This window comes from Numenius arquata, chromosome Z, assembly GCF_964106895.1.
Source record: "Numenius arquata chromosome Z, bNumArq3.hap1.1, whole genome shotgun sequence".
Taxonomy (NCBI): domain Eukaryota; kingdom Metazoa; phylum Chordata; class Aves; order Charadriiformes; family Scolopacidae; genus Numenius; species Numenius arquata.
In genome coordinates this window covers 158,924-186,499 of record NC_133616.1, presented here as the reverse complement: position 1 = coordinate 186,499, position 27,576 = coordinate 158,924, and the positions used below count along the sequence as shown (strand labels likewise).

General features: G+C 45.0%; 1 protein-coding gene across 1 annotated transcript; it reads left to right on the top strand.

The window, feature by feature from the left end:
* Positions 1–254: 254 nt before the first annotated feature.
* LOC141477009 (mucosa-associated lymphoid tissue lymphoma translocation protein 1-like) lies at positions 255–27,576 on the top strand. The gene is made up of 17 exons (XM_074166018.1): positions 255–504; positions 2,074–2,240; positions 4,930–5,051; positions 6,153–6,303; positions 6,725–6,903; positions 7,470–7,566; positions 7,861–7,893; positions 8,899–8,925; positions 9,759–9,794; positions 11,796–11,999; positions 16,560–16,737; positions 18,094–18,168; positions 19,218–19,345; positions 21,309–21,458; positions 22,879–23,036; positions 23,902–24,027; positions 24,772–27,576. Exons 1-17 carry the CDS (start codon positions 341–343, stop codon positions 25,234–25,236), a joined length of 2,460 nt encoding a protein of 819 aa, XP_074022119.1. The 5' UTR covers positions 255–340; the 3' UTR covers positions 25,237–27,576.

Genomic DNA, 27,576 nt, shown 5'->3' with positions numbered 1-27,576 from the left:
GAAGAGACCTTTCCCTCCCCAAGGCCCACCGGCCTCCCGGGCACGAACATGGCGGGGGGGTGTCCCCTCAGGCGAAGGCGGAAAGAGGCGTCGCGCGGGAGGCCACCGCCCTTGCCCGGCCATGCCCGAGCCGCGCCGCCCCGGGCCGGGCCCGGCCCGGGGCGGCGCGGCTCGGGCATGGCCGGGCTTGGCCGTGCCGTCCCGGGCTTGAGGGCCCCTGCCCCGGTCCGTGCCCCGCCGCACCGTGCGGCTGCGCCTCGGCGCGTCCTTCCGGGCGGGAGCGCCGCCCCGAGCGGGGGCCCGTAAGTGCCAGCCGGCGGGGGAGGCAGGAGCCGGCGTGATGTCGGAACCGGTGCGGAGCGCCCCGGGGGGGTCCCTGCCTCTCAGCCGCTTAGCGGAGCCCTTGCTCCGGAGGCTCAGCGAGCTGCTGGACCGAGCGTCGCCCGGCAAGGGCTGGCGGGACCTGGCGCAGCGAGCGGGGAGCCGCGGCAGGGTCCGGCTGAGGTGAGGGCGGCCTGGCGGGGCGTCGGCGGGGGCAGCCCTGGCCGGGCTGAGGCCGTGGTGCCGGCCGGAGGGGACGGTGAGGGATGTGGCCGGCCAGCGGCGGGGGTGAAGCGGGTGCGGGCTCCTCTGCGCTTTCCGGCTGCCCGGGGTGGGTTTGTGCCGGGGCGGGGAGCGGCGGCCGAGCCCCGCGCTTGGTTCCGCCGGACCCGGGGTGACCCGGCCTGCGCTGGCGACACCCTCCGTCCCCGCCGCGAAGCCGCACCTGGCCGGTACGAGGGCAGGAGCGTCCGTCCCCGAGGGGAGCCCCCGGGCTGGGCGGACGGGACGGAGGAGGCGCAGCCCGTCGCTGGGAGATGTTGGCCGAGTCCCAGGCGAGGGCTCCGGGTGAGGAAGCCGCAGGGAGCGTGGGGCTGTGCTTTGCCACTGGAGAGCATCCCCTGGTTCCTCGCCCGGCTCCCCGCAACCCGAGGGAGCCTGCCCGGCACAGGGAGCACGGAGAATGTCTGTGACTCTTCCCTGTAGCTCCTCTGGGCTCCATCAGGGTAAACACCTTCATTTTCTTCTGCTCTTGCTGCCCGGCTCCCATTCTCTAGGTCGCTTCCTCATCATTTCACTTCCTGTGGCTTCTCAAGGTTTTGTTCAGAGGGTGGTACCTCAAAAAATGAGGCTTTTCAAGTGCAGCACGGAATGTATATTATGAAGATGTGTCCTTTCTGTATTATAGCTGTATTTATTAATTCAGGGAAACAGAACCTGGGGATTACAATGACCCCTCTGTAGGGCCTGCTGCTCGGTTTGTTTCTCTGTAATAACCAGTAAAATACCACAGAAGTCTACATGATAAGCAAAAATATCTTGCCTCTAGGTTTGCATGGCACTGTGATTTAATGCAGGAAACATTGATGAATCTTTTTAGTGGGAATACGTAAACTTGCATTCCCTTTCCATAGCTGTGTTCATTTCCTTATTATCTGTGTTATTTTAATCTGCTGTGATTGGAAGCGCATGAAGCCTTAACACCAAAATTTAAAACTCTGCATGTTTATAGCTGGGGATGAAGGCATTGGAGCAGTTAGCGGCGCTGTGGCAGTAGGTCTGCGTATCAGTTACGCTGCAGCAGCCACTTGTTTTAACAAGTACTCTGAAAATCAAAGTCTTCCTGGGCTTTCAAGTTAGGTTCTGACTCACTCTTTACCGCTTCTGAATTAGGCACATGAAAACGAAAGATGCTGTGCTTGCTTTTCTGCTGAGACTTTAAAAAGTGAAAATTAGAAGATTTCTTAATACGTTTGGGCAGAATTGTTAGGTACGAGCATCTCTCGTTTTGTAGCAGGCAGCTCACTAATACCGCATTCTGTCTGTAGAGGTGTCACTGTGTAACCTCTGAACTCCTGAAACTTGAAGGAAGTACTGCAGATATGTCCAAATCAGCTAGGAATTCCCCCTCTCTGGGGCTGGGTTTTTTCAGGTTTTTTGTGTGTCTACAAGTGGTTTTTAACCCGGCTCCTTTCTGAGGAAGAAGCACTAAGGAGGTCTGTGCCACTGTGTCTTTCTCCTATTGTTCTGTAGCCCTCTGGATTTAGAGCAGTGTTCCCTCAAGGTGCTGGAGCCAGAAGGAAGTCCCAGCTGGAGCCTGCTGAAGCTTCTGGGAGATCGGGGCTGCACTGTGGTGGAGCTGGTGGAGTTCCTGCAGGCGCTGGAGCACACGGAGGCTCTCCAGTGCCTCAGCCACTCAGGTTAGTTCTGGTTTGTGCTTTCCCTGCAACTGCCTGTTTTGCACTGGAAGCACCGGAGGATTTGTTTTCTACAGTAAGTAAAAACATCTAGTAGTTGGTGTTCGTGTAATTACCATAGTAGTGGGCTGATGTGATTCTGAGGTTAAAAGTAAGCCAAGGAGAGATGAGCAGGCTTAACGCAGGGCAGACATGGACCTGGCTGTGTGGGTATGGCAGGTGCTGACTCGGGTCCTGTGTCAGGCTGTGCCTTCAGGAGATGCTTATGGCACTGACACGGTTGAGGTAAAAGGACAAGGGGTGTTGCCAGCCGTCTGTATGGGCTACAGGCTTTAACTACGTTTCATAGCTTGTCCTGATTGAAAGGGAGGGGTCCAGTTAGTGCCAGTTCTGGTGCATATTGGATCCGGTCCCACTTGTTAATTGGACAGAAAACCAGACTGATTTAGATAGAACTAGGTTATTTTCCGCTAACCCATTCAGCTCGCTTCTTCACAAAAAGTCTAGAAGTGGAGGCAACACAAGCAACAAGGGAATTCACGGGTTAAACCAGGGCCCTTTTTTCCTGCTTTGGGATGTGGTGAAATCCAGCCTAGTGGGCAGTCACAAAAGCTGGTCTTGAGAGCCGGGAGTAGAAATGAGACTAGCGAGCTCCTTGCCATACTGATAGCTGTCCTGTTCTTGGGACAGTCTGAGGAACGAAGCCGTGGGCTGAGAACCGTTGTTAAGACAACCTTAGAATCTTCCAGGTAAATTATAGTAATGCTTTGCAGCTCTTTCATCTAGTTAAGGCTGCTGCTTCTTACCGTCCTAGGAGGACCATGGGGTGTGATGGAGTTACGTGCCAGCTTAGTCCAGCTAAGTACAGCACCGTAGGCCTGGCAGGGAGAGGGGAGCTGGTGGTACAGCAGCATGAGTCTTCCCTGACACATTGGGTTAATGCAGTAGAAGATCTTCTTCCTAAAAAGACACAAAATAGAAGTAATAACTTTAAAACTACTCCTTTCTGGTAGCGAGAAAGCTTAGGCATCTTCTTCCTTGGGTTACCTTTCTGTCTCGTCTCTTCCCTTTTCTCATCTTGTCATGTTGTGAACTTGCTGGAAACGGATGAAATGCGATGAGCTTTCTCCCAGGCTAAGAAGGAAAAAGCCTGGATACGCGATCGATGGTACTACAGTCTAGTCCTCGTGCAGCCCTGCTGAGTTGTGGTGATTGAAACGAGACCAAAGGGGTGTTTTTCCTCTGCAGGCTCTTTCTGCGGCGGTTTAGGCACTTGGGTCTGAGTGTAACTGAGGCTGCCTTTCCAGAAATGAGTGCGAATGTTTCCCAGTGTGTAAGCTAAGAACGCAGCACTCGGGTTATAGTTAAGATGACGAGTATTTAGTTTACGCTGCATATTTCAGAGTCTGGTAATCCTAAATGTCAGTTTGCCGTCCTTCATGGTAAAATTCGAGCTTTGCATTTTCCAGTGAAAATTGAAGAAGTATTTGTGTATCTTTATGATCATTCAAAAGATTGAGCCAGAAGGTTTTCTTTTTGAACCATAGAATTCTGTGGTGCTTGCAGGAAGTAGCTTAGTGCTGAAAGAATTGCAGGAAAATGAATGAAACTGTGAAGAAATTATGAATCAGATTTCTTAGAAGTTGTTTGTAATACTTCCAAGGAGTGCAAAATGCTAATCTTCCAGAGAATTTGTTTTTCTCAACTACTTTCTTAAGACGTATTAGCAATGCAAATCAGGAGAGATTTTTAAAAACAACTGGAAGTCTTTGGAAAGAGCAAGTTGTCTTAATTTTTTTGTCCTTTAAATTGAAATAATATAATTCCCATTTGTCTTGGTCAATGTAATGTGATGATACCTTGGTCATAGGTCCATGTATTATAACCACTGTGAGGTTAAAGTGTCTGTTTTGCAGTTGACCTTCCCCCCGCCTCCCTCCCACCACCTCTTTTCTGATGACCTTGGTTGTACCAGGCTCTGTGTTGGGGTCATGCTGTAACTAGGTCTCTGGAACGGTCTGGGTTAAGAAAACAACCGGATCATATCAGACCAGGGTCAGAATTTAATAGCTCACGCTATGGTCTGGTGAGGTAAAATTTGCAGTGGAATGTACCTTTACCTGGCAGAAGAAACCCCAGCCCCGAGTTCTACAGGAGTAAAGGCATCAATCCCAAACCAGTGTTGCGGCTGGTAAGGTTGCGTGAGGAGTAGTAGAAAAACGCACTGTGTTGCAGTTAAACTAACTCTTACTGTTTCAATCCATCCCTCAGGCTGTGCTTAATCTGAAGATGAACAGCTCAAGGAAGTTGTTGGGAGAGCAAACCCTTAAAACTGGGAACACCTTTCCCAGAAGGGATCTGTGATGCCATTGAAGTATTATTGCGTTAGCGAGTAGAGAGCAAGAGGAACTGAAGTATCCTAAAGTCAAAATGGCTGAATGATCTCATATAAATCTTCCATAAACTCTGTAGAGTCCTGATCAGTTTAAGCGTGGATTTGGTGTTAATGGAAGACAATTTTTAGTGTCTTAAAGTCATATAACTAATTGGAACTGTGTGCATACACCGTACAAATTATTTTCAAGTATATTTAACAACAGACTTTCTTTGCTCAAAGGACAATTTAAGTGCAAATTTAAATTTGGAATTGTAATTCTTAATAACTTTCCTATGTGTAAATTCTTTTTTAAAGGTATAAAGATTGTTGTACAGCCCGACTCTCAAGCAGTGCTCTCTGGGCAGGTCGTCAAGCTATGCTGCTGGGCAGCAGGACACCCGTTTGTGCACTACCAGTGGTTCAAACAGGAAAAAGAGGTAAGAGTTGATAAAGAACATGGATTTTCTAAGTGGTGAAAAGAATAGGTAATGATTTTGGATAATACTTTTTTTTTTTAAGACTCTTATTTACAAGGAGAGAAGATTGTTATATATACACTAATAAAAACAGAAGTTTAAGAAAGGCTGCATAATGACCCTATGAATGTGCTAAACCAATAAGGTGGTTCCTTATATTTGGACCACTCCATCCTTGGAGGCAAATCCTGCAATGTGACAGGAAGGAAATGGCAAGTTTAGTTGCCTCTTGGGCTACCGAGAAGTTTAACAGAGGCTACTGAGAACCTGCCACACTGGAACAAACACCAGTCACTGCTGGCCTGGGACAGACAGCGACTGGTTTCCTGAGAGTGAGCAGTCAAAGGCCTGAGCTCAGGGGCGCCACAGGCTTCCTCAGTGAAAGCTGGGGTCTCTGGAATTTGAAGGGCAGCACTTACCCCCGTATTTGTGGTCTAGTTATTTTTCTGCAAGATGAATGCACTTTTTTCTTAATGTTATTTTACTGTACATACTGCAGTTTTAAAAATAGTGTAAGTTTATAGTATTTTAAATTGCTGTTAGGAATTGCATTTTTAACTCCTTTTCTGCACCTTTCTAAAGGTTTATCTAGATCATTCAAAACATGGCTTAAAAATATGATTACAGTCATTTGCTGCTCATTACAGTTAAAATATAGATGTAGTGAAAAAATATTTTTCTGTAAAAGAATGTTAGAGTTTCCTGGTCATAGCTGAATATCTTAAGACAAGAGCTGAATGTAGCACTCGCACTGGTTGGAGTAGTGCTTAAGCAATTATTCTGAGTTATTTGTGGAGAAAGGTAAAAGTTACTAATTTCAGGAAGAGTTGTTCAACTGCTGTAAAAGCTCAGAGTTGTCTTAAATAGAGGCATATGAATTATTCTTGGAAGAAAGCCTCTCTCTGAGCTACTAAATACGTAGAACAAGACTTTCTCATCCAAAAGTTTCAAGTAAGTGAAGGAGTTGAGGCTGGTGTTGTGGACATTGAAATAAATCTTCTAATGTTTGATCCTGGCTTGGATTGAATCAATCTAAGTGTTTCTTGTTCACCTGTAATTCAGGTTCCCCATGGCAATTCTCCAGAGCTGGTTTTGAATCCGGTGAGTGTGAACGATTCTGGGTTTTACATCTGCCGAGTGAACAGTGAGTCTGCCTTTGTGTTCAGCCGGTGGGCACGACTTGAAGTTTGTGATCTCCAAGGCTCATCTCATGGTGAGTGGCAAAAACATTGTCTTCTGAAGGTCTGTCTTCCCACTTGTTAGAGGGACGTGGGTCCCCATTGCTGTCTGGCACAGGTGTGGGAAAGGGCTGACTAACAATGCGGCATCCAATTACTGGGCGCTTGTACTGCTCACAAAAGCAGGAGAGAAATGAGGTGCCACAGTGGTGGGTTAGAATAGGCAGATGGAAAACATACACAGTCTCAGATCCTTTTAATTCCCAGAGGATTCTTGGACCAAAAAAGCAATTCTTTAACTCTTGTTGTTTATCTGTTTACCTGTTGTAACTGGCTAGTGACTGGACGCACACAGTCTATTCTGAATGTTTTCAGTTGTTAGTCTGTGTGTGCTTAGATTGTCTCACTCTTTCTTCTCTTTTATTTTGTTTTTCTTTTTTTTCTTTTTTTTTAAAGGGAGCTTAATTAGTTTGCCCGAGAACAAGCTGCGCATTTGTGTTCAGCCTCAGCCACAAAACCTGGCAGTGGGGGATGCTTTGGTACTAGAATGTGGAGCTGTTGGAAACCCAATTCCCCATTACCAGTGGTTCCGAAATGGATTTCCCTTGGCAAATGGGAGCAAAAATGTCTACACGGTAAGTTACTGCAAAGTGCCAGCCTTGGGGGACCAACTTGTAACCACCTCTAACTTGTCACATACATTTCCTTGAAAAAAATAACTTCTTCGTAGCCTCGATAACCTCTTGTGGAAGCACATGCTCCTCTTTGCTCTCCTGTTCTGTTGTTCCTCACTTGCCCATACTGTTCCAAGGCTCTCGGGTGCATAATTTTAATCCTGAACATGTCTGAGGTTGTAGTTGTGGGGTGGAAGGCTATAGTGGATGTATCGAGATAACAAAGATTAAGTATCAGTAAAAGTGAAAGCTTCTCTCTTTCCTGCACTGCAAAGCACTGATTTGTATGAGCCAAGGCATTCGGTGCTTAATGCATCTCAAGCCTGTGAGATGGATTGCCATTCCTCCTTCCTTTCTTGCAAGCGTTCCTGGAACACTCGTGCTGTCCAGCTCACTAAAGAGTCAGCTTTTGGATTTGTTTAGGCTTTGTCTTCAGTTTTCACTCTTTCTTGCTGGCGGGCTGAAATGAAACTGATAGAGATGTTATTTTGGGGTTTGGTGGGATGACTGTGATGATGCTCGTTCAGGTAACTTATGTGGACGTGGAACATCAGGGGACATACTGGTGCCATGTATACAATGACCAGGAAGATCAAGACAGCCAGAAGATAGAAGTCATTATAGGTAAGGAGTTTTTCTGTTTGATATAAGTCAGTTGATTTATCAATTTCTTACCTATCGTTAGTATTTATTTTTGAAGCTTTCAGTATTAAGCCAAGCATATAGCCTTCTGGTGGTTTAGTTTCTCTGTTTGTTAAAATAGCCACGCTTGCTTGCAGCAAATGAATTTTTAGAGCTTTATCAGCTGTAAACTGCTTTGGGTTTTTATAGTAACCAAATGACCTTTGTCTTCCACTTTGTGTGCTCTCATAACTGAGAGCAATTGTCTTCCAATTTTTCCCCCTCTTAAAACCCAAGGAAGGAAAGCTATGGCAGTGGAGTGCACAGAAGGTAAAGTAAATCTTTAGTTGTGAATCAATTTTCGAAAATGAATGATGGGAGTGATGGATCGTTGAGCATGTTGCTGAAAAGCATGTCTGGGTTAAGAGCTTTGGTCTATTTTAAAGCACTGATGTGTGATGCAACCTTCCTTCTGCTTGTGCTTCTCTCCTCTTTGCCGTGATGACAAGGAGGAAGACCAAGTGACTTTCTTCTGGCATTCACTGGGTTTGTGTCCTGTGCTTACAGTTTCTAGGGAAATCTAAAGATCCTGAGATTTCTTTGGCTGGGCTCAGGAAGCAACATCCTTGCAAGAAAAGCTCGAGATGTTTAGGAGCCTGGGTGACCTTAGAGAGCTGGACAGAGCTGGTTCCTCTAGCAGCTCTGTCTCTGCGAGACATGTTTCCAGCAATTTTTCCAGCCCACTTTTGTGTCTGAAGAGGTCTCCCAGGGCTTTGGCCTGGAGCAGCCCTGCTCTGACGCACCTCTGGGGCTCAGATAAAGGGGTTTCTTTTCCATGGTTTCCAGCGTTCTCACAATAATTACGTGAAACGTGGTAGCTTAGAACATTTGAAAATCGTATCTGAAGTCTTTCTGAATACGCATGGTTTTACAAAGTAAGATTTCTTGCTCAGGATGTTGCTTTTTCAGCAGTCCTTCTAACATCTGTTTTTCCAAAGGGTGATTCTGGCCCTTGTTCCTTCTTCATTCAGCTGCTTGCACGCCCGTGAGACTGAGGTATCGCGTGTGTTTCTCCCTTTGTTTCAAGATCTCCTGTATCGTACTGCTGTGTCAGGCATAGCTTAGTGTATTGACGTAGAAGTTCCTCTTCTCTGCATGTGGAATAAACATACGAAAGGTTACAGAAATGCAAAGCCAAAAGTATTTTAGAAAGGTAGTTTGTCTTCTAATATTTAGCTTCTATTAATTATGGAATGACAATTATACTTTTATTAATAACAGTGTATTTTTTGTTTCTTGTTTAAACTATGATTTTATTGGTATATTTCTTCACAGAAGATCTAAGTGATCTTCAAAAACCAGGTAAGGGACAAATTTTGAAACGCTTTAATTTTGCATCTTCATTTTATGTTACAAATCACTGGAGCCTAGCTGGGCTACAACGGGTGGTTTATGTTGTTTGGATGTATTTATAACTGGGGATTTGATAGGGGCAGATACTGTGTTAAGAGCGGCACAGCTTTCTGGTTCCAATAAATTACCTTGAAGAATACAGTGAATCATGGGGCTGCTGTTACCTCTGCCAAATCACACAAAGCTGCTCTTTTACACTGCATGTATACTTAAACAAATACAGAAGAAACTCTCTTTTGCTTTCTTGTCTGTGGCTTCTTTGGTCTCTAAGTTTTAGTACGTTGCTGCCTTGTCAGATGAATAAGGTGGGAAAAAATGTAGGGTGTCTGGCTGTCACCCATGATACATTGAATTGGTGTCTTTCTTAAACTAACCTTGGAGTGAGCCGATGGGATTTGAAGCCTGTTTCATGTTTGTTACAGAAACGTAGATCTGGAATTGTGCTCAAGAAGGGATTATCCCTGATACCGTGTTCCCAAAATCTCAAATCACAATTGCACCGTGAGCATCTATTACTTATTAATTTATAGAACTAGCCGTTCATATCCTATTAGGCTATGTTTGCTGGAGTAGGGTGAAGGAAATCAGGTAAACAGCACCACCACAACACCCCAAAATCCCACCAAACCAAAAAAATGAGTACTTTTTTTGTCTTAAGCTAATAATTTACTAGGTAAAGCAGGACCAATAGACTATGGCTGTGTGGAACACGCAGTTCATTTGCGGACATTGGCAGCTGTGACTGTAGTTACTGACAATCTGCTCTTTTAATCTATTTCAAGGAGACCTGCAGGAACAATCACATCACAGACCTGTCGGTGAGTAGTTTTATAGCAGTAATGCTCCTATGTATCTCATCGCTAGGAAATAGGTTTTGCTGCTTCTGGGTGTTGCTGCTTCTACCACAGCTAGTGAAATAACAGTGGTGTGTGTGAAGAGCGGCCGGGGGGGGGGAAGGATGTTCTGGGTGTTTTATAGCCCTTTATACTGCTTGTGTGCCCTTTCAGCAGTAAACGCTGGGGAGGGCAACAGTATTTTTAGTGACTGGGTGCAGCGTCTACAACTCCTCTGTTTTGAGTTTACTGTTTCAAATTCCTCTGGCCAGGACCTGGGCAAGTGCGTTCCTCCGTGACTTTGGTTGGAGACAGTGGACAGGGGATGATGCGGTAGGAAGGCTTGAGTTCTCTGTCTGCTTGGGGGTGTGCTGTCCCTGGAGGCTCTGCTCTCCCTCTGCGTGCCATGGGGATGCCCTCATCCCGAGCCCAACCTCATCGAGATGGATGGATGGCCTGTGTGTTAGGAAGAATACTTGCTGGAGAATAGGCTCTTTTAATCACATTCGTAAATTTGCATGGTAGACTGGACTGTGGTCAGGCCTGTTGTCGTGTCGATACTAGTCCAGCTGGAAAGGCTGCTGGCCTCTCTCAAAATGTCACCACTCTTTCGGGTCCATCACTGTGAGAAGGGAGTGTAAGTGCTCCCAGTCGTGGCTCATCTTTTCTAAATTAATTAGAAAGCTTGTACTTCTAAAAGTGTTTTTCAGTGACAGTATCCCACTGTCGCTCGGTCTCTGCCGTTTGAAATAGTTTACACTCTTCAAGACCTTGGCTGTTTTCCAGCTGCAAAACTGTTGGAAATATCTTGTTTGAAGGCGGTGGAAGGTTAGAGCTGGAGGCTGTGGACAGGGATCCTCCCTGGATCCAGCTTTGCGGGGTTCCTGACTCCAGAGCAGGTTTAGGGTGTTCACACCAGAGCTGTGGGACAATAATTCCTGTTGGGGAGAAGTAATAAGCCAGGAAGGAAATGCCTTGCTTTGATTAAATGCCTTTCTGTAACTCGGAGTGCAATTTTGGAATAAAAATCGGGTAGTGGTCTCGAAAGCATTTCTGTCCGTGTGACTTCTGTCCCCTTTCACTGCAGCTTTGTTCCGTTATGACGGAATTACTTCTGACTTTGTTAAACTCAACAGGAGCGTGACTCAGACTATGAGAGTACGGGTTGACTTCCCTCTGAATTTTGTAAATTTCTCGTGTCTCTGTATAACTGTTTTTAACCAGAGCAACAGTCAAAAGAAACCTTAACAAACCATAGAATCACAGAATGGTTAGAGTTGGAAGGGACCTTAAAGCCCATCTAGTTCCAATCCCCCTGCCCTGGGCAGGGACACCTCCCACCAGCCCAGGTTGCTCCAAGCCCCGTCCAGCCTGGCCTGGAACCCCTCCAGGGATGGGGCAGCCACAGCTTCTCTGGGCAACCTTATACAAATACAAAGAAGACTCTTTACTTCTGACCTGTAAAAGTTTCCACTTCAATGTACCATGTTTTAGAGAGACAAAAGATGGGGGCTGGAGATGTGGAAGTGGTCTTCTGTGTGTGATGGCTCTTTGTTTTTTAAGAAGTACAAGGAAATTTGAGTTTTGGGGGAAAGTACGGTAACCACAGCTTTGGCAACTTGTCATAAGAATTTTCATGTTTATTAAATTTCCTCATGCATGGGGCAGTTCAGTAATTGTGCTTTCAGGAAAAGGAAAGAAATGGGAGGTACCTTAGTGACTCATTTGGCGGATTATCCCGTCTGAGACACGTCACGGTTCAGAGGTGTTGGCTGTCGGGCCATGCTGAAACGGGTGTTTGGTTTTTGGATGAGGAGAGGGCTGAGCTGCTTTGTTGATATAGGATGACACTTAAAATGATACAAAATGTTATGCCTGAAGTGCGATTGGATACTGGTTTTGCTTTAGAAGAAATTGAAGGTAAAGGTGTTGAGCCCGTGGAGTATGTAACGGTGCTGTGGTTCTGTTTCCCCGTTGCCCCCGCAGCCACAGACAAGGTAGCGCTGTTAATAGGAAACATGAGCTACTGGAATCACCCCCGGCTCAAGGCTCCCATGGTAGACGTCTATGAACTGACTAATTTGCTAAGACAGCTGGATTTCAAAGTTGTTTCTTTGCTGGATCTCACCGAGTCAGAGATGCGAAACGCAGTGGATGAGTTCTTACTTCTCCTGGACAGAGGAGTGTACGGTAAGAAGCCGTGATATCCCTTCTGGAGCGGGTCGGGTTTGTGATGTATCTGGTGTTTGCCTCTGCCAGCTCAGGCACGTGATCGCAAAACAGACCTCACGGTAAACAGCTTGTGTGTACAATGGGAGCAGTAAGCTTAAAACAGCCACCAGCACATTCTCTGACCTTGGTTAAAATGTTATTGTTTCTTTAATCTTAGAACAGATAAAATATAAGCTACGGAATTCAGGTTCTGACTTTCTGCAGTTGTCAGTAGTAAAGGACTTTCCACTGAGTTGAATCCTCAGGTTCCTGTTTGGGCAGAACTCGGGTCCCACTGCTGTTTGACAGCTCTGCGGAAGGTCTGGATATAGAGTGTAATGTTTATTCTTTCTGTCTGTCTTTGCACTTTAGGTGGAAAGCTCAAGAGTGCTTATGCTGCTTAAGCAGGCAGCAGCCCTCCTATTTTTTTCATTAACCCAAATAACACCCCACAAAAATCCAAGGCTCTCGCCTTCAAATTGCAGCATCGCTCTAGTGATTGTACTGCAGCATCTCATCGCTCTTGGTTTAAGTTACAGGAGAACAGATTGGGCAAAGTATGCATACTAAAGATGTGTATTTAACACATCCTTTTTTTTTTTTCCCCTCTAAGTTTGTGTTCTTTGAATCACCCATCCATTTCGAAGCTACCTGTAATAGACTATTAATAATAATTTTAAGTTCACGCTGCACAGGAGGTGCCCTGTACTGGGGTGATGAGTAACCAGCCGGGTCAGGTGTGCGTCGCTGCTGCTGCTGTGCCTTGGTCCTTAGGTGATGACTCGTACATTGGGATTCTCCGTCCGGCATAGAGTTGATTCTGAGGGACCGAGGCCAGCAGAGCTGGTGGCTGTGCCGGCTGGGGGAGGGCACTGTGGAATTGATGCACAGAGCAAAAACCTTCACATCCTGCGTGGAAAAGGCCTAGAATGACCTGGCTTGGAGCGCAAGGAAAGTTCCTCTGTGGGCTTTGAGGAGCTTGCTGCTGACTACTGCTATTTCTGTCATTTTTCTAAAAGCTAAGGTTGCATAAACGGCACTAGAAATTATTTAGAACAGGGACCAAAACACTCTGCCAGTTGTCCTATGTAAATTGCAGAATTCCTACAGTAATGCCCACCCGAGAAAACAGGATTGGATTCTTTTTTGGAACGCAAGGTCAGATTATTTCTTAGTGTGACTTTTTTAATGGTCTGTTACCTGATGCGCTGTCTGTGCAGAACTGGCTGATGTGACATTTGGACATTTATGTCAGAGCCAAAACTTGCATGACATGAGGACTAATTATGGCAGTGAAGTATAGCAGACTTTGAGAGCAGTCTTCTTTTTTTGTTCCTTGGGAAATAGATGTGCTTATATATCTGAGTGAGCTTTTGCATTCTTGCATCTTCTTCATTTTTTTCTGTAATTGTCGACATGAATTTAGAAAATAAAGTACTGAAAGGCCTTAATGAGTTTCTCACCAGCACCATATGAAAGCTCTTATAGGGCGTATTTTTGCAGTTGTATTTTTGCAGCAAGTTGATATTTCTGAAAGGTGAGCAGAGCATTCTTTCAGGAGTGTCTGGCAGCAGCTACTTTCATTTAAACGGTCACTTTGTTCTTTCTGGCCAGTGGCTATTAATGGCTTAAGGCATATAAAAGGTGCTGTCAGTGCACAAATAGATAATGATTTATTGCATTTTTAGTGGGCACAGCTCCAAACAGAAGAGGCGTAGTGGCTGCTTCTGTTCAGTCCTGCTACACATACTGATACGACATTGTGTAATTCTTGCTCACTGCCAGGAAAGTGGCATTTCGGGCACTGCTCATCCAGGGCAGGAGCAGCGAGCAACGTGATGGCGATTGTCTCCTCTAATGTCTTACTTTGTGTTGTTCTAAATGGAGGGTGAAATTAATATTGTATTCCACAAAGGGTAAAAGCATAGACCCATGTGTTTTAAAGGCTAAATATAGTTAGGCTGCTTTCTTTAAAAAAAAAAAAAAGAAAAAAAAAAAAAGAAAAAAAAAAAAAAAAAGAAAGAGAAGGCAAGAGGGAGACACAGATATCACTTCGATGCTGACGTCTGTGAGGAACTTGAGCCCACTTAAAATTGTTGTGTCCGAGTGTCTAACGAGCCCCTCCAAACATGTTTACTCTGCTTGCTTTGGTATGCAGAGGTTTATTTCTGATCCTGAGCTCAACATATTAACTGTTGCAGGTACTCATCAAATCAGCCTAGCGCAGTCACCTGCTCGAGGACAGAGGAGAAACGTTGTTATTTCTGAAATATTTCTGTTCGTTGAGGGAATACTCTCATGGATTGTGCTTTATGTTAGACTTCTTTCCTTCAGTCAGCCCAGTTACTTATCTGACATACACTCAAATACATGTCTCCTCAAATATAATCTTGATTTGGGTCCAGATCCAAACTCTGTGGAAATCAAATTTATGAGTTTCCTTTCAACTTTGGGCCTGACCTGGAGCTATGCACTTGGTGCTTAACTTCATTTTTAACTCTCTTGAAACTACCTTGTCTCCATTTGCATTGGAATCTTAGAAATAGCCCAACAGAACCTCTATTTGTTTAGGGTTTTAATTGTACACTTTAAATTCTGTGCCCTTTAGAAACCCAGCTTTTAACTGAGGGAAGCCATTGCCCTTTTCCACGGCTCCGGCAGATGAATGACGCTGTGGCTGCTGGTTGCAGCGAGACCGTGCATCCCGGAGCTTGCCCTGGGTGCCCGAGCTGATCCCGGCTCTGCCGCCGCTGCCCGTGAAAAGCAGGTGGGCGCTGCTGATCGAGTGCAGCCCTCTGCGAGGTCTCGGCATCGCTGTTAATGACCTGGGCGCTTACGAGGAGGAGAGAGCCGAAGGCTTGGTCCAAAGGGCTGTAGTTATATCCTGGTATTCCTTTACAAAAAGCGCAGGGCTGTGCCAAGAGAGACGTTTTTACCTTTTCATTACAGAAAGCTCCAACAAATGAAAACATCTAGCGTACCTGCCTGCACAAGCTGATTTTGATGTAGATATGATATGTCAGGCTAAGGCTTATTTTGTTTTTTCTGAATATTCAAGTTTTGTAGTGACATAAATTTCACACCTATTTTTAGTAAGAATAATGACATAAGATCCTATCTCCAGTCAGCAGAAATTGTCATATCTCTGACTTCGATTCAGCTACAGCACTACATACTAATTGAAGATCTGACCCACAGAGTGTTTTGTATAGATAAATAAAAATTCTTCTTAGAAGATGGAACTTGCCACAGATAAGCAAAAGCAGCACTGGGAACAGAAAACAGGAAGATTCCATTTAATCACACAAGCTTCTGGTGCCTGCATTTCATGGCAGTGGAGGTTATTAATGCTAAGATCATCTAATCTTACTGCAAATTGATAGGACCTTAATATTTGAAATTTTTATTCGTGTAAGTAAAATCTAAGCCCTAGGTTGCAGTTCCCTTTTTCAGGGTTAAGAAAAGCTTTTTTTAATTCCGTGATATGCTTTCTTTATTTTCTTTTATTATGCCAAGATATTGCATTCTTTATTTCAGTTTTTATATCTTAAAATGTAGTAGACTGTTGTGTATTGACACGTGGGGGAGATGATCCTTCATGCCCCAGGTAAGCACGCCAAGAATGTCTTTGGTCAGCAGACCCACAAGAGTGGTGAGTCCGTAACTGCAGAGAGATGTAGATGCAATCAACTGAAAACGAGTTGTTGGCAGTTTGGCATTGGGAATGTGCTCTGGAGTCCTGCCAAATATCATCATGGAATAATCTTCTTTTTTTTTTTTTTCCCCCCTCTAAATGTAAAAGTATTTCTTATCCCTCCCTATAACAAAAATAAAAAAGACAAAAAGAAATGGAGAAAGTGACTGTACAGAGGAAACAGCAAAACTAAAAACTTGCAAAATGCTTTCACAGTGCAAGCAAGGTTTTTCTCTCATTTCTCTTCTAGTTAAAATACTTTTAAGAATTGCCAGTGATTAATGGTAAGTAAAAAAAAAAGTTAAAAGGAGAATAATTGTAAAGATGACAGCATCCATCCAGACTGCTCAGTGCTATTTTTTTCCTCCATCTATAAATTCTGCACCGACTCGCTGCCGCTCAGAGCTTTGTAAGTGCACGTCTGGAGATGTTTTACAGCTGGCACGTTTCCTCCTTCCTCTCTGTGAGTTACATGTTCTACGGAACAGATTATTTCTGTTAGAAGTCATAACTCTACCTAAAGCATTTTAAGAGTATTTAACTTTGTGTGTTTGATGCAAATATCTGATTGATTCTGTTGCATGAGCAATTTTCTTTTTTTATTTTATTTGTTGTGTCTGTGTCTTGTGAAGTTGCTGTTCACGTGGTTCCCCCGCCGCCTGCCCTTCCTTCCCCTATTAACAAAGGCCTGTTGATACCAGCTTGGAGTAGCTTGAATGATCTCTTCTCCCGCAGACACGTGGTGTGGACACAGTGCATGGAGGTTTTGACCATGCTAAAATGTACAGAAACATTTGATGTGCTCTTGACCGGTGTTTGCAGTCACACATATTTTGCACTCCCAGGTCTGTTGTACTACGCGGGCCACGGCTACGAAAACTACGGGAACAGCTTCATGGTTCCTATTGATGCTCCAAATCCCTACCGGTCGGCAAACTGTCTGTGTGTGCAGAACATCCTCAAACGAATGCAGGAAAAGGAAACGGGTCTGAACGTGTTCCTCCTGGATATGTGTCGGAAAAGGTACAATCTCATCATTCATGAACAGCGAGAACTGACGCTGGATGTTTGAGGGATGTTTTTGCTTCCCGACAGAGGGCGAGGGTAAATGACTGTAGTTCTAGGAACCAGCTGTGACGTTCAGTTTATTCACTGCAGCAACACATTGAAACTGAACCTGTTCTTAAAATGAACAAATAAATGGGAACAGCTACTTTGGGAGAACAGCAAGGGATCCTGAGAGAGAGCTGGACTTCACGCAGAGGAGAACTCCTTATTCTAGGCTGAGAATTCCCTGTACTTGGAAGTTCGGGGTTCTGAGAGTTCACAGCCTGTGCCAGGGTGCTTCTGAAGTCGACAGGATTCATTCCCAGACGGACTTGGCCTTTGGCCTTGGATGGGAACGTGAAGGTTGTGATCAGACTGTTTCCATGGGCACATGCTTGCCTCTTGGTTTGAATGACATTACTTTCTCCTTTTTTTGTTGATGTTTAAAAGTTATAAAGCATCATTCTTACTAGATAGCAGTGAAATTAGGCATCTTAAAGAAGAAAAAGGACCCTTTCCCCTCACATCGTTAAACCATCTTCATCACTAGAGGGAGGAAGGAGAACCCATGTGACCGAAGGCATGTTAATTTCACAGCAGGGCGCAAGTGAAGTGCTTATTTTCGAACTCCTCAGAGGCGTCGATTTTGTGGGCTGCTTTTATGCTGGGGGTGTTGTATCTTTATTTAGAGCTTAAAAACCAAGTGGTTTATTGGATTTTTCTAACCAAAGTACTATTTGCTTTCCATGTTTAGAGACTACTATGCCTGATTAAACTTGCACTTGAAATCAGCTCTTCAGTCAGCACTTCTGAAAATTCTCTCAGGAGTGTTTCAGAATAGAAAATGGCTGGTGTTTGTGAGCCTCTGGACTCCACTGCTAATGAAATTCCAGCCACCCCGTTCAGCTTCACAGTCTGCTGTCCAAATAGAAAATACGGCTCCATAAGCCTCATGTTAACCATGCAGACACCATGTTTTGAAGAAAAAATAATTGAAAAATTGAAAAAAATATTGGTGTTGTTATAATCTAAAATGGCTAATTAACAGAAATCATTTTAAAAGAGACTGTAGCCAAACTGTTGGTTAGTACGTCGTGCCCTCCTCTGGGTACTGGGTGAGATCTGACTGAGTCTTTACGTTGCCTTCACAGAGTGTGGATGATGCTGACTTTGTGTCTTTTAGCCGTCAGGATTCATTCCAGAATTGTAGGAGGCGAAAAAATTACTGTTTCTGAACGCTGCTGTTTTGGTGTTTTGAACAACTGTAGAGTTTGTTACCGTTATTAGTTTTCAAATTATTATTTTTCTTTTATGTGTTTCTATTTGTTGCAGAAACGAATATGATGACACAATTCTTATCTTAGATGCCCTGAAGGTTACGGCCAACATTGTTTTTGGATATGCAACGTAAGGAAATTTTTCTCCTGTTGTGCCATAGAGGTTTTGAAGCCAGAAGCGACCATTGGGATCGTACAGCTAATCTTCTACAGAAAAATACTAGCTGTGGTGTTAAAGGACTAGTAATTTATATCCGTATCTGTGTCCCGCTACTATCTTTGTTACTTAGGTCTCTGAATCATTCCACAGCCTAGCTGACTCTGGAAATGGGTTTGTAATGATGCCCAGTATGTATCGTTCCCGTTCACATACAGGGTAACTCCAGTGAGAACTGCATCCAGCAAACCAGAGACTGGGCTCCTGATCTCTCTTTAATGGTTACCCGCAGGAGGGCTCTACTCATCTAAGTATTATTTCTTAGAGATGAAAAAAAACTCAGAAAAAAGCAAATTTTGCCCTCAGACCCCTAATGTTGTGTTTCCTTGTGCCGATGGGGAGGGGGCAGTTGTGCCCTGTGTGTTCCTCACTGTACTCACTGCCCGGGAGCTTGGGCAGGAGGTCAAGTGCTGGGGAGCGGATGGTTAACTATAACCTACGTGCTGTACCCTCTTCGGTCACGTGTCTCCTCTGTTAATGCAAGTTACATTTCTAGAAAGAATGTGTTAAATAATTCATTAATTTGTAGTTCTGAGTAGTAGCATATGGATTGGCCCCTGTGTTTCTTATTCTAGCTAAAGAATAAAGTTACAACTGCATTTGAAACTATTTGAAGAGGTTTAAATAACCTCCCTCTATCAGTTTTCAAGTCAAGTGCAAAAGCTGTTGAATAGAAGTAGACAAGAGCTTTACTGAAGTCTTCTCTGAGAAATTTAAGCTCCTGATATAAACAGTTTGACCTCAGCTCTGGTCTGTGGCTTGTTTGCAAGTGAAATCTTCCCAGTATGAGGTGCTGGCAAATGAACATGAAGAGCAGGTGGCCTTAGACACAACCTGGTGTTAAAATTGCAGGGTTTCTTTCCCTGTTCCCGACACAACTTTGCTCCTTTTGTCCTCTTGTCGATCTTAATCCTGCAAATGGTTCTGTGTTTTTTCTGTGTCTGATATTGGTGATCTCGTAGGTGCCAAGGAGCAGAAGCTTTTGAAATTCAACAGTTGGGGCTGGCCAATGGAATCTTCATGAAGTTCTTGAAGGACCGTCTGTTAGAAGACAAGAAGATCACTGTGCTGCTGGATAAGGTTGCAGAAGGTAAGCTCTTTTGACAGGGATCCAAAAAGCAGAAAAAATGCAAGAGGTTCCTAAATGCCCAGTGAAGTTCTGCTGTCACCAGGTCAGGCTGTGGAAAATGAAATGCAGAGATCAAACTGACAGAGCTGCTGTCGGTGCTCTACTGAGGAAAGGGACTAGCTGAAATATGAGCGTGGAGTTTATGTCAAACTGATGGCCATAGGAGTCCAGCACGCCCCAGGATGTACACTGAAATGTCATGGATCCTGGTGACCGTCTGCCTGTTTGTCCGGCGTATATTCTCGGTCCTTTTGCATGCAGCCGGTGTGCTGCTTGACTAGACCCCATGAAACACACTTGCCATGCTGTATCTTCAGTCTCATCTGTTAAACTTTTCACGAAGTTTCCATGAAAAGTTAAATAACATTTCAGAAGATCTCAGAACTATCCTGAAGAAATAGGATCTGTAGGTGGTAGAACTGATGATTCCAAAGCCTAGGGCTGAAGTTTTTTGGTTTTTTTTCCACGGGGCGATGTGTTTTTTCTTCTTTTGCCAGGTGCAGTCAAGCAGAGTGCTTTTTGCATTAAGATTTGTACTTTTTATTTGCTTACAGTACTGCTGAATGTTGCCATTACCTAAATCCAGAGGAACGACTTGAGGACTCGCTGTCCTCTCCTTTGCAGCAGTGGAACCTGGAGCTGTTTCCTCAAGCCCAGCAGCTCTAGCAGGGCTCCTGCTGGGGGCTCACCAGCTGCTGGATTTAGGCTCAAATCCATTAAAGCCATCGTTCCTGAAGCTCTTTGTTTTGAAGCAGACCCAAATATCTTCCCTTTCCTTCATCTTTCTTGCCTTCTAGGACATTCTGACTGTTCATGGTTTGTGAAAAGAGAACCCTGTAGCCCACTCGTCCTGGCATCAACACTGTGTCTGTACTGTGTGTATATTCTGCCTCCTTAGCTCTTATCCCACGTTCTCCCACTGTCGTGGCTTCCCCATAGGAACGTGTCACGGTTCTGCCAGCAGCTGGTTTCCCTACACTTTCCCAAATGTCCTGACTGGACATGGCTGACTGTTGCTGCTTCGCCTGTGCTGCCTGATTCTTGTTGTCCTGTGCTGTAGATGTTCTGACGCGTGACCTGTCACTTGTCTCGTTCTTGAGCTCGCAGTGGAGAGAAGGACTGATCTGTCAGGCGGCGTGACGGCCGGTGTCAGTGTCACCAGATACTGGGTGTTAGTGCATTGGTGCTCTGATGACACTTGAAAGTGTTCCACGTAAACAGCCTTCAATATTGCATTTTTTAATCACCTCATAAATGGAAATTTTCCAGGATTTTTTAATCCCCAAGGTCCGTCTCTGCAGAGCTGCTTTCCAGCTAGTCAGTCTCCTTTCCATACTGGTGCCCACGTGCAGGACCTGTTGTTGAACTGCCCGAGATTCCTCTCTGCCCAGTTCTCCAGCCTGAACAGGTTCCTCTGGGTGGCAGCACAACCCTCTGGTGTATCACCCTCTCCTCCCAGTTCTTAATCATTGGCAGACTTGCTGGGGGTCACTCTGTCCCGTTATCCAGGTCATTAGCGATGGTGTCAAATAAACACTATTGGCCTCCTTATCAACCCCTGAAATACTCCACTCGCCTCCAGTTCTTTAGAAATCCCGTCCAACGGTAATATTCATACGCTTGAAATTAGTCACTTTAATTAGGTGCTTACTGTGACGCTGCTTGAACTGGTTTGGAAATCCGTGCGAGCGTGCTGCCGGGGCACAAGCAGAGCCCTCGGAACTCCCTGCGGGCACCTGGGCGCTGCGTTAGCCCCAGCTGGGCACGTCGCTGAGCGGTAAATACTCTCAGACTGTCGGTTTTGATGGCGGTGCTGGCTCTGGCGTAACCATGGCAACCAGGGAACACTGCAGGGATGCGCTTGATGTCGTTCAAATCTCAGCAGCATCGATTTTGAGAGAAACCATATGCATCTTATTTTCAGATATGGGCAAATGTCACCTTACCAAAGGCAAGCAAGCGCTGGAGATCCGCAGCAGCCTGTCTGAGAAACGGGCATTAACCGATCCCATCCAACAGACCGTCTCTTCTGCAGAGTCTCTGGCACGGAACCTGCAGTGGGCCAAAGCTCACGGTACAGTCCAGGCTGCTTTCAGATCCTCCTCCTTGCGCAGTGGGGAACGAGAGGATGTGCTGCCGTAATCGTCTCCAGCGGGTGGGGTGGGATACTGAACGGAAATGGAAAACAGTCAAGTTCCGATCTGAATCTCCGTTAGCACGTTCAGCTCTTGGAGACTTTTGTGCTGGGGTTCACCTCTAGGTGAGGTTTTAATGAAGAAGGGACGTGCAGAATTCATCCCGAGTAAATGTATTTAAGACCACTCCAACACTGAAGGGGAGGCTTACGTGATGTCTCCTGATAACCTGTTTGCGTCCAACAATGACACCTGTGAGACATCGCTAATCTCACTGTGAAATCACTGACCTGGGTGGTAAAAGTGCACAGTGAAAAGGAGTTTTCAATATATATAACTAAGAAAACTAAAATAAGGGTGAGATCAGTTCCAGGCTCTCTACACTTGTTTTAAGAAGGGCAGTGGGGTTTTAAGACCTTTTTACTTTTTTCACCTAAATATGTTGGAGTGCGTTTTAAAGTTTCTTTGACAGAGGTGGCGTTTTTAAAACTTAACTACTCGTGTCGGCAGCCCCTTCCACAGATGCAGGTTTTTGGTTGTGGAATCAAGCCCTGAATTCTTGTCTGTTAAATGACTGAAATGCAAAACAAAAATTACAACATAATATTATTTTATGGTCTATTATTTTTAAGCCGTGCATAGAAGAGAATGTGTTTGGAATTTGGGGAAAGAATAACCTTTATATTTGTATAAAGGTATGTCTCTGATAATGTTAAATAATCTGCTTCCAGTGGGAGCAGAGAAGCCAGTGCACAGCACAGAGATGCAGGATGATGGCAGTGACCCTTGAGCACTTCCAGCTGTGTTCCTGTGGATTGAGAAAGATCCAAAACATAACAAAGAAGTGCTGTGGGCTTGGGCTTAGTGAATGTGTGCAGAGGCTGTGAAACGGGAAAAATGAACCTGAAACCTGTTCTGCTGTCAAATTCAAAGATTCTTATAATGCTATAGCTATCTCCTGTGTACTGGATATATACCGTATTGACCTTACTGAGCTGATGATGGGTACGGAAACAAGTTCTGGGGTCAGTAAGCTGTATCCTAGTGACAGTAAATGTTGCCCTGCTCCTTGCACAGGGACTGGAAAGAGACACGTGAGGCAGAAGTGGGGTCACATCTCTCCGGCGGTGTCTGCCAGTTCCCCTCTGGTACCAGCAAACAGCGTGATGCCCGCTGGACTTCTAAACTGGTTTGCTTCAGTCTAAATAGATAAGTGATAGGTAGAGGGAGGGCAGGAGGAAGACGTCTACACCTTTTAAAATTTTCTGAATTTAAAAACAAAATTAAAAAAAAAAAAAAAACAGAAAATACATATGCTGAGTTTTATTTAGAATGTAACGATGTGTTATTCATTTGCAGAGCTTCCAGAAAGTATGTATCTGGAATTCAAATGTGGAGTTCAGATCCAGCTGGGGTTTGCAGCCGAGTTCTCCAACGTCATGATAATTTACACGCGAATAGTAAAGAAGCCTCCTGAAATAGTAGTTTGCAGAGCCTACGTCACAGACTTCCCGCTCGTAAGTGCTTCCTGTTGGCGTCTCGGGTATCTCCTTCCACTGAACTGGGAAACTTCCCGCTCTGTCCGTGTCAAACTGCATCTTTTGTCATAAAATGGGTCTGAACTGTTGAAATCAGGTGCCTACATTTACTTTTTTTTTTAATATCTATTTTTAATATATATAAAAATACATTGAAATGAATCTGAGCTCAAAGTCTCCCTGTTTTTTCGTTGTCTTAATACCGAGTATTTGTTACATTTAATTAAAGATGGTAAATGTCAGTAGCTGCAACACGAGCTGAGGACACATCTACCAGCAGACAAGGGTTCTCAACCTTTAGTTTTAGAGTCCTTTGCGCCAGGGCGATCCTGTCCAGTTCTATTGGTGTCACTCAGCTGATCGTGGTAGCGTGAAGGATAAGAGCAAAACAGAAAGCTCCTTGGGACAAAAACCCTTCTTTTGATGTCTATGAAAGAGAACGTGGGGCAGAAAGCCTTTTTAGATAGAACAAACGGGACACTTCTGATGCTTTATGACTAAAATATTTGAGTTTATGTGCATAATAAATGCGTGTATTTTTAGCCCACCGAATTAGTGTTGTAGCGCTATGCTTCACAGTAGAAAGCACGTAAAGAAGAGCAGCCCTGAAGCGAGCACATCAAGTCTGACAGGAGCCATGAGCAAAGAGGGTGACCTCTCCAGCGTAACCCCTCTGCCCGCCACTAACAGCGGTCTCACAGCTTCACAAGGAATCCAAGACTGGTGGTTTCTTTCCTTTAGAGAAGAAGGAAATGCAGACTGTATAGAAGGAAATGCTTCTAACTATTTCATGATCTACAAATTCTGTACCTTCTATTAAGTTCTCTTTTCTTTCTTGCACCAGGACCTGGATGTGGATCCTAAGGAGGCCAATAAAGGAACTCCCGAGGAAACTGGAAGCTATTTAGTGTCAAAGGACCTTCCCAAGCACTGCCTCTACACCAGGCTCAGCTCCCTGCAGAAACTACGGGTAAGATACATGTCATTCCTCACAAGTTTAGATTAATCGTGCTGCTTTGCAGCTCTGCGGAGGTAGCTGTGTGTTGTCTGCTTAAGTAACGTGTTCTTCAGAGGGAAAAATGGCAAATAGCACCATTTAGTGACTTTAGTTCCTTAGCTGAAAACCCAAAGCCAGGGAGTCAACGCATGCGCAATCCTGATGCCGTTGTGCGAGGCACTCTGTATTTCCTAGGCCCATACTGAGCTTTGACAAGATTATTTTGGTGAAGATGAGCTATTGCACTGTGGGCACGTTCCTGTGCCCTGTAGCACCAGAGGAACGTGACCGGAGACACATCTTACACAGTCGCTAGCAGGAGATGTAGATGTTAGTTTATCTCCCTCCATCCCGCCCCGCTCTTGGGCGAGCAGTGTTTGGAAGGGTTTCCCTTCAGCTCACCGTGGCTCTCAACTGAAGAGTGTGTCTGTGTGTCACACGCACATCAGTGCTGGATGTCACTTGGTACCTCCTCTTCACTGCTTTTGGCAGCTGGTGTAATGCAAGTGCTTCTAGAAGTGAGACTGCCAGGTGAGCCAGTATTAACCAAGAGAGGTCCTCAGTGAACGAGTCTTGCCTAAAAAGTCTTTAGCTCCTAAAAAGGTTGGTCTCCTTCTCCAGGAGACTGTGCCTCCTGAAGTGTTTTCTACATTTATTGGGGGAGGAAGTGTAACGTTCTTTTTATTTTTATTCCCCCCTCTCTTCCCGCTTTTGCAGGAACACTTGATCTTCACTGTTTGCTTGCACTATGAGTATCCAGGAATAGAAGATACAATGGATGAAAGAAAGGAAGTTAACGTTGGGAAGCCCCTTATTGCTAAATTAGGCCTTCATCATGGATTCAAAGCCAGTAACTGTCTCCAGACCTGTTGCGTGGCTAATAACCCTTTTCATAATCAAATCGAATCGAGTCCAGCAGCAGCTCAGTACTACGTCCCCGCGCATTGCCAGCCCAGCTCCTGTCCGGGCGTTTACCAGCCGACCCGTGTTTGCCCAGGCAGCGCCAGGCGACCGGAGGCGTGTTCCTGCAACGGGACTTCACAGATATTAGCTTCAAGGCATGAAGTACGGGATTACTCCCCGGCGGTGGAGAACAGTAATGTACCAGTAGAGACCACGGATGACACTGTGGAACTGGAATTCCTTCTCTTGGACAGCCTCAGCTTCTCCAAACAGCAGTAACTGCGATGTCTTCAGAACAGACCAGAGCATCATCTTGAGCAGGGGACCTTCCACGCTGCTCATCCACCTTCAGGAGCTCAGGGGCTTCGGGACAGCAGGACTTGGAGGTGGTACTGGAAATGAGGATACGACGAACATTTTTTCACACCCAGAGAGATGTAGCTGGACTGGTACATTTAGAAACTAAAAAGTCTCGATTTATAATTTTTTCTCCTACCACGTGGCATTTGACAGAAGGAAAAACCTGAGCTTGGCAGAGGTTGCTGTTCCACTCTCTGGCAATCAGGCAGCTCACGAGCAGAGGGAATCCTGCCTTCCTGGGAGGAGGCTGCCTCCCTTCGTCAGGGGCCCAATGCAGAAGAGCCTGGCTGTGGGGTCAGAGGTTCTCTTGAGACAGTGAAGCCTTGGATATTCCCAGTTGCCTCTCCAGTCCCTACTGGAGTTACAAGGTTTACTGTAAATGCATGTTTCACAAATCTGTTTTCAGAGGGGAATTGCTCATCCTATACAAAACCAGGACAAACAGGCATAGCTGTCAGAGGAAAAAGTACTGACAGAATTAGGCAGGAAAATTAATTTTCATGTCCTCTGTGATTTAACATGATTTTTAAAAATCCATCGGTCCCAAAATGATAAATATACCTTTCTCTCTTCCATCTGTCAGTTTCAGTTGTTCAATGTCCAGGGATTTCATTTTAGATACTGCATTAAAACAAGGTTTTATGTGTTTATGTTTTAACAGCCTCCTATTGAGTACATGACACCTGACGATCTGATTTCTGGAAAGGTGATCTTTTCATGTTCTGGAAGAACACTAAATGGCAACGTGAGGAAAAAGTGCCCGTTCCTAGGAAGCCACATATTGTATGGGTAGTCACGCAGCAAGACATGCCGAAGGCTAAAAATAAATGGGCAAGATGAGTGAGAACTTGGGGGCTCTTCAGGCCGAAGCACAGGGACAGTGTTCCTGGGTGCCAGCCACTGCTCTTCTGGGGTGATTTTAAAAGATGAACAAACCAACCCTACTTGGTTGTTTTCCAGGCCAAATGAATTTATAGTCATTCAAGTAAAAATGCTAAAAGTCTACCCTTAAACTGTGAGAATCCCAGATAAAGATTCCAGCACCCACAGACTGTAATTACAGAGGCTAAAGCCACTTTAGGCGAGGGACACTGGCTCCGTGTCACAACCTGACACGTTGTACGTAGCCCTACACCTGCACCTTGGCTCCAGAGCTCCAGGGTGGAGCTTGTCCCTCGCCAGATGAGATGCCAGAAGTCAGCTCCTCTTCTGGGTCCTTTGGCCTCCCAGCCCCAGGTCTCTGTTTGGCAGAGGCTCCTTCAGCAGATCCCTCGCTGACACCTGGCTGAGCCACCGTCACACGGTGCTGTGCTGCTTCGGGGAGCAAAGGGAGCAGACAGACCCCTTGCACGTGCCAAAATAGTTTCATCTGTCTTGAGGAAAGCGCAGTTTTGCTCACCAGACTGTTTTGGGTATTCAGGTTGAAGAGTTTGGTCAAAAATACATGTAAATTTTCTTAATGTTTGGCTTTGTTTCAGAATGCTGAAGAATCTGTGACTTGCCATTGTGTATCTGGGGACGAGTGTGAGAACACTGATGTTTTATTAGGTCTTAAAAAGCCTTGATGCTTTGAAAGTCTGAAAACGTCGGGGTGTGAGGTAACTAAAATTCAAGGGAATTTTCAGATATGTCTAGCAGCCTTCCCTGCCCAGGTAACACTGATAAGCACTGTTGCTTTAATTAAGATCCCCATCATGAAATAACTTTTGTTACTTTAGAAGAATTCTGGTAGTGCTTTTCATGAAGTCGGTAGCAACAGATAAAATAACGGAGCCTCACTGATGTGGTGGACAAACCAGTTTAAATCTCTGGTTGAGATTTAAACACAGCCCTTCTGGAGGGATGTATCAGTCTCACGGCACGGGGAGATGCTGTACGGGGCCATAACCAGTGTCAGGTGGGAACGGTAACGCGTTATTAACGATGGCTGTTGATCTTCACATTCATCTGTGCCTGAAGGTGGATATACGTACGTGGATTTTAATGTAGTTATTTCCAAAGCGACAGCCGTGCCTGGAGTAATCCCCAAATGAGCTTGAGTTTCTGCCTTTCTCCTTTGGAGGGTATTAAACAGTGCAGTATTTATTGATGGGTGAGTGTACCTGTGCATTAATTATCCTGTGTAATTGACTTATAAATGAAAAATTAGAGCTTGAGAGATGGTCTAGTACTGTAATATTTAGATGATACTTTGTCACAGTTTTTTAATTTGTATAAAAGCTTACTCTGTTTCTTTCTGTGTAATAAACTGTTGTCCAC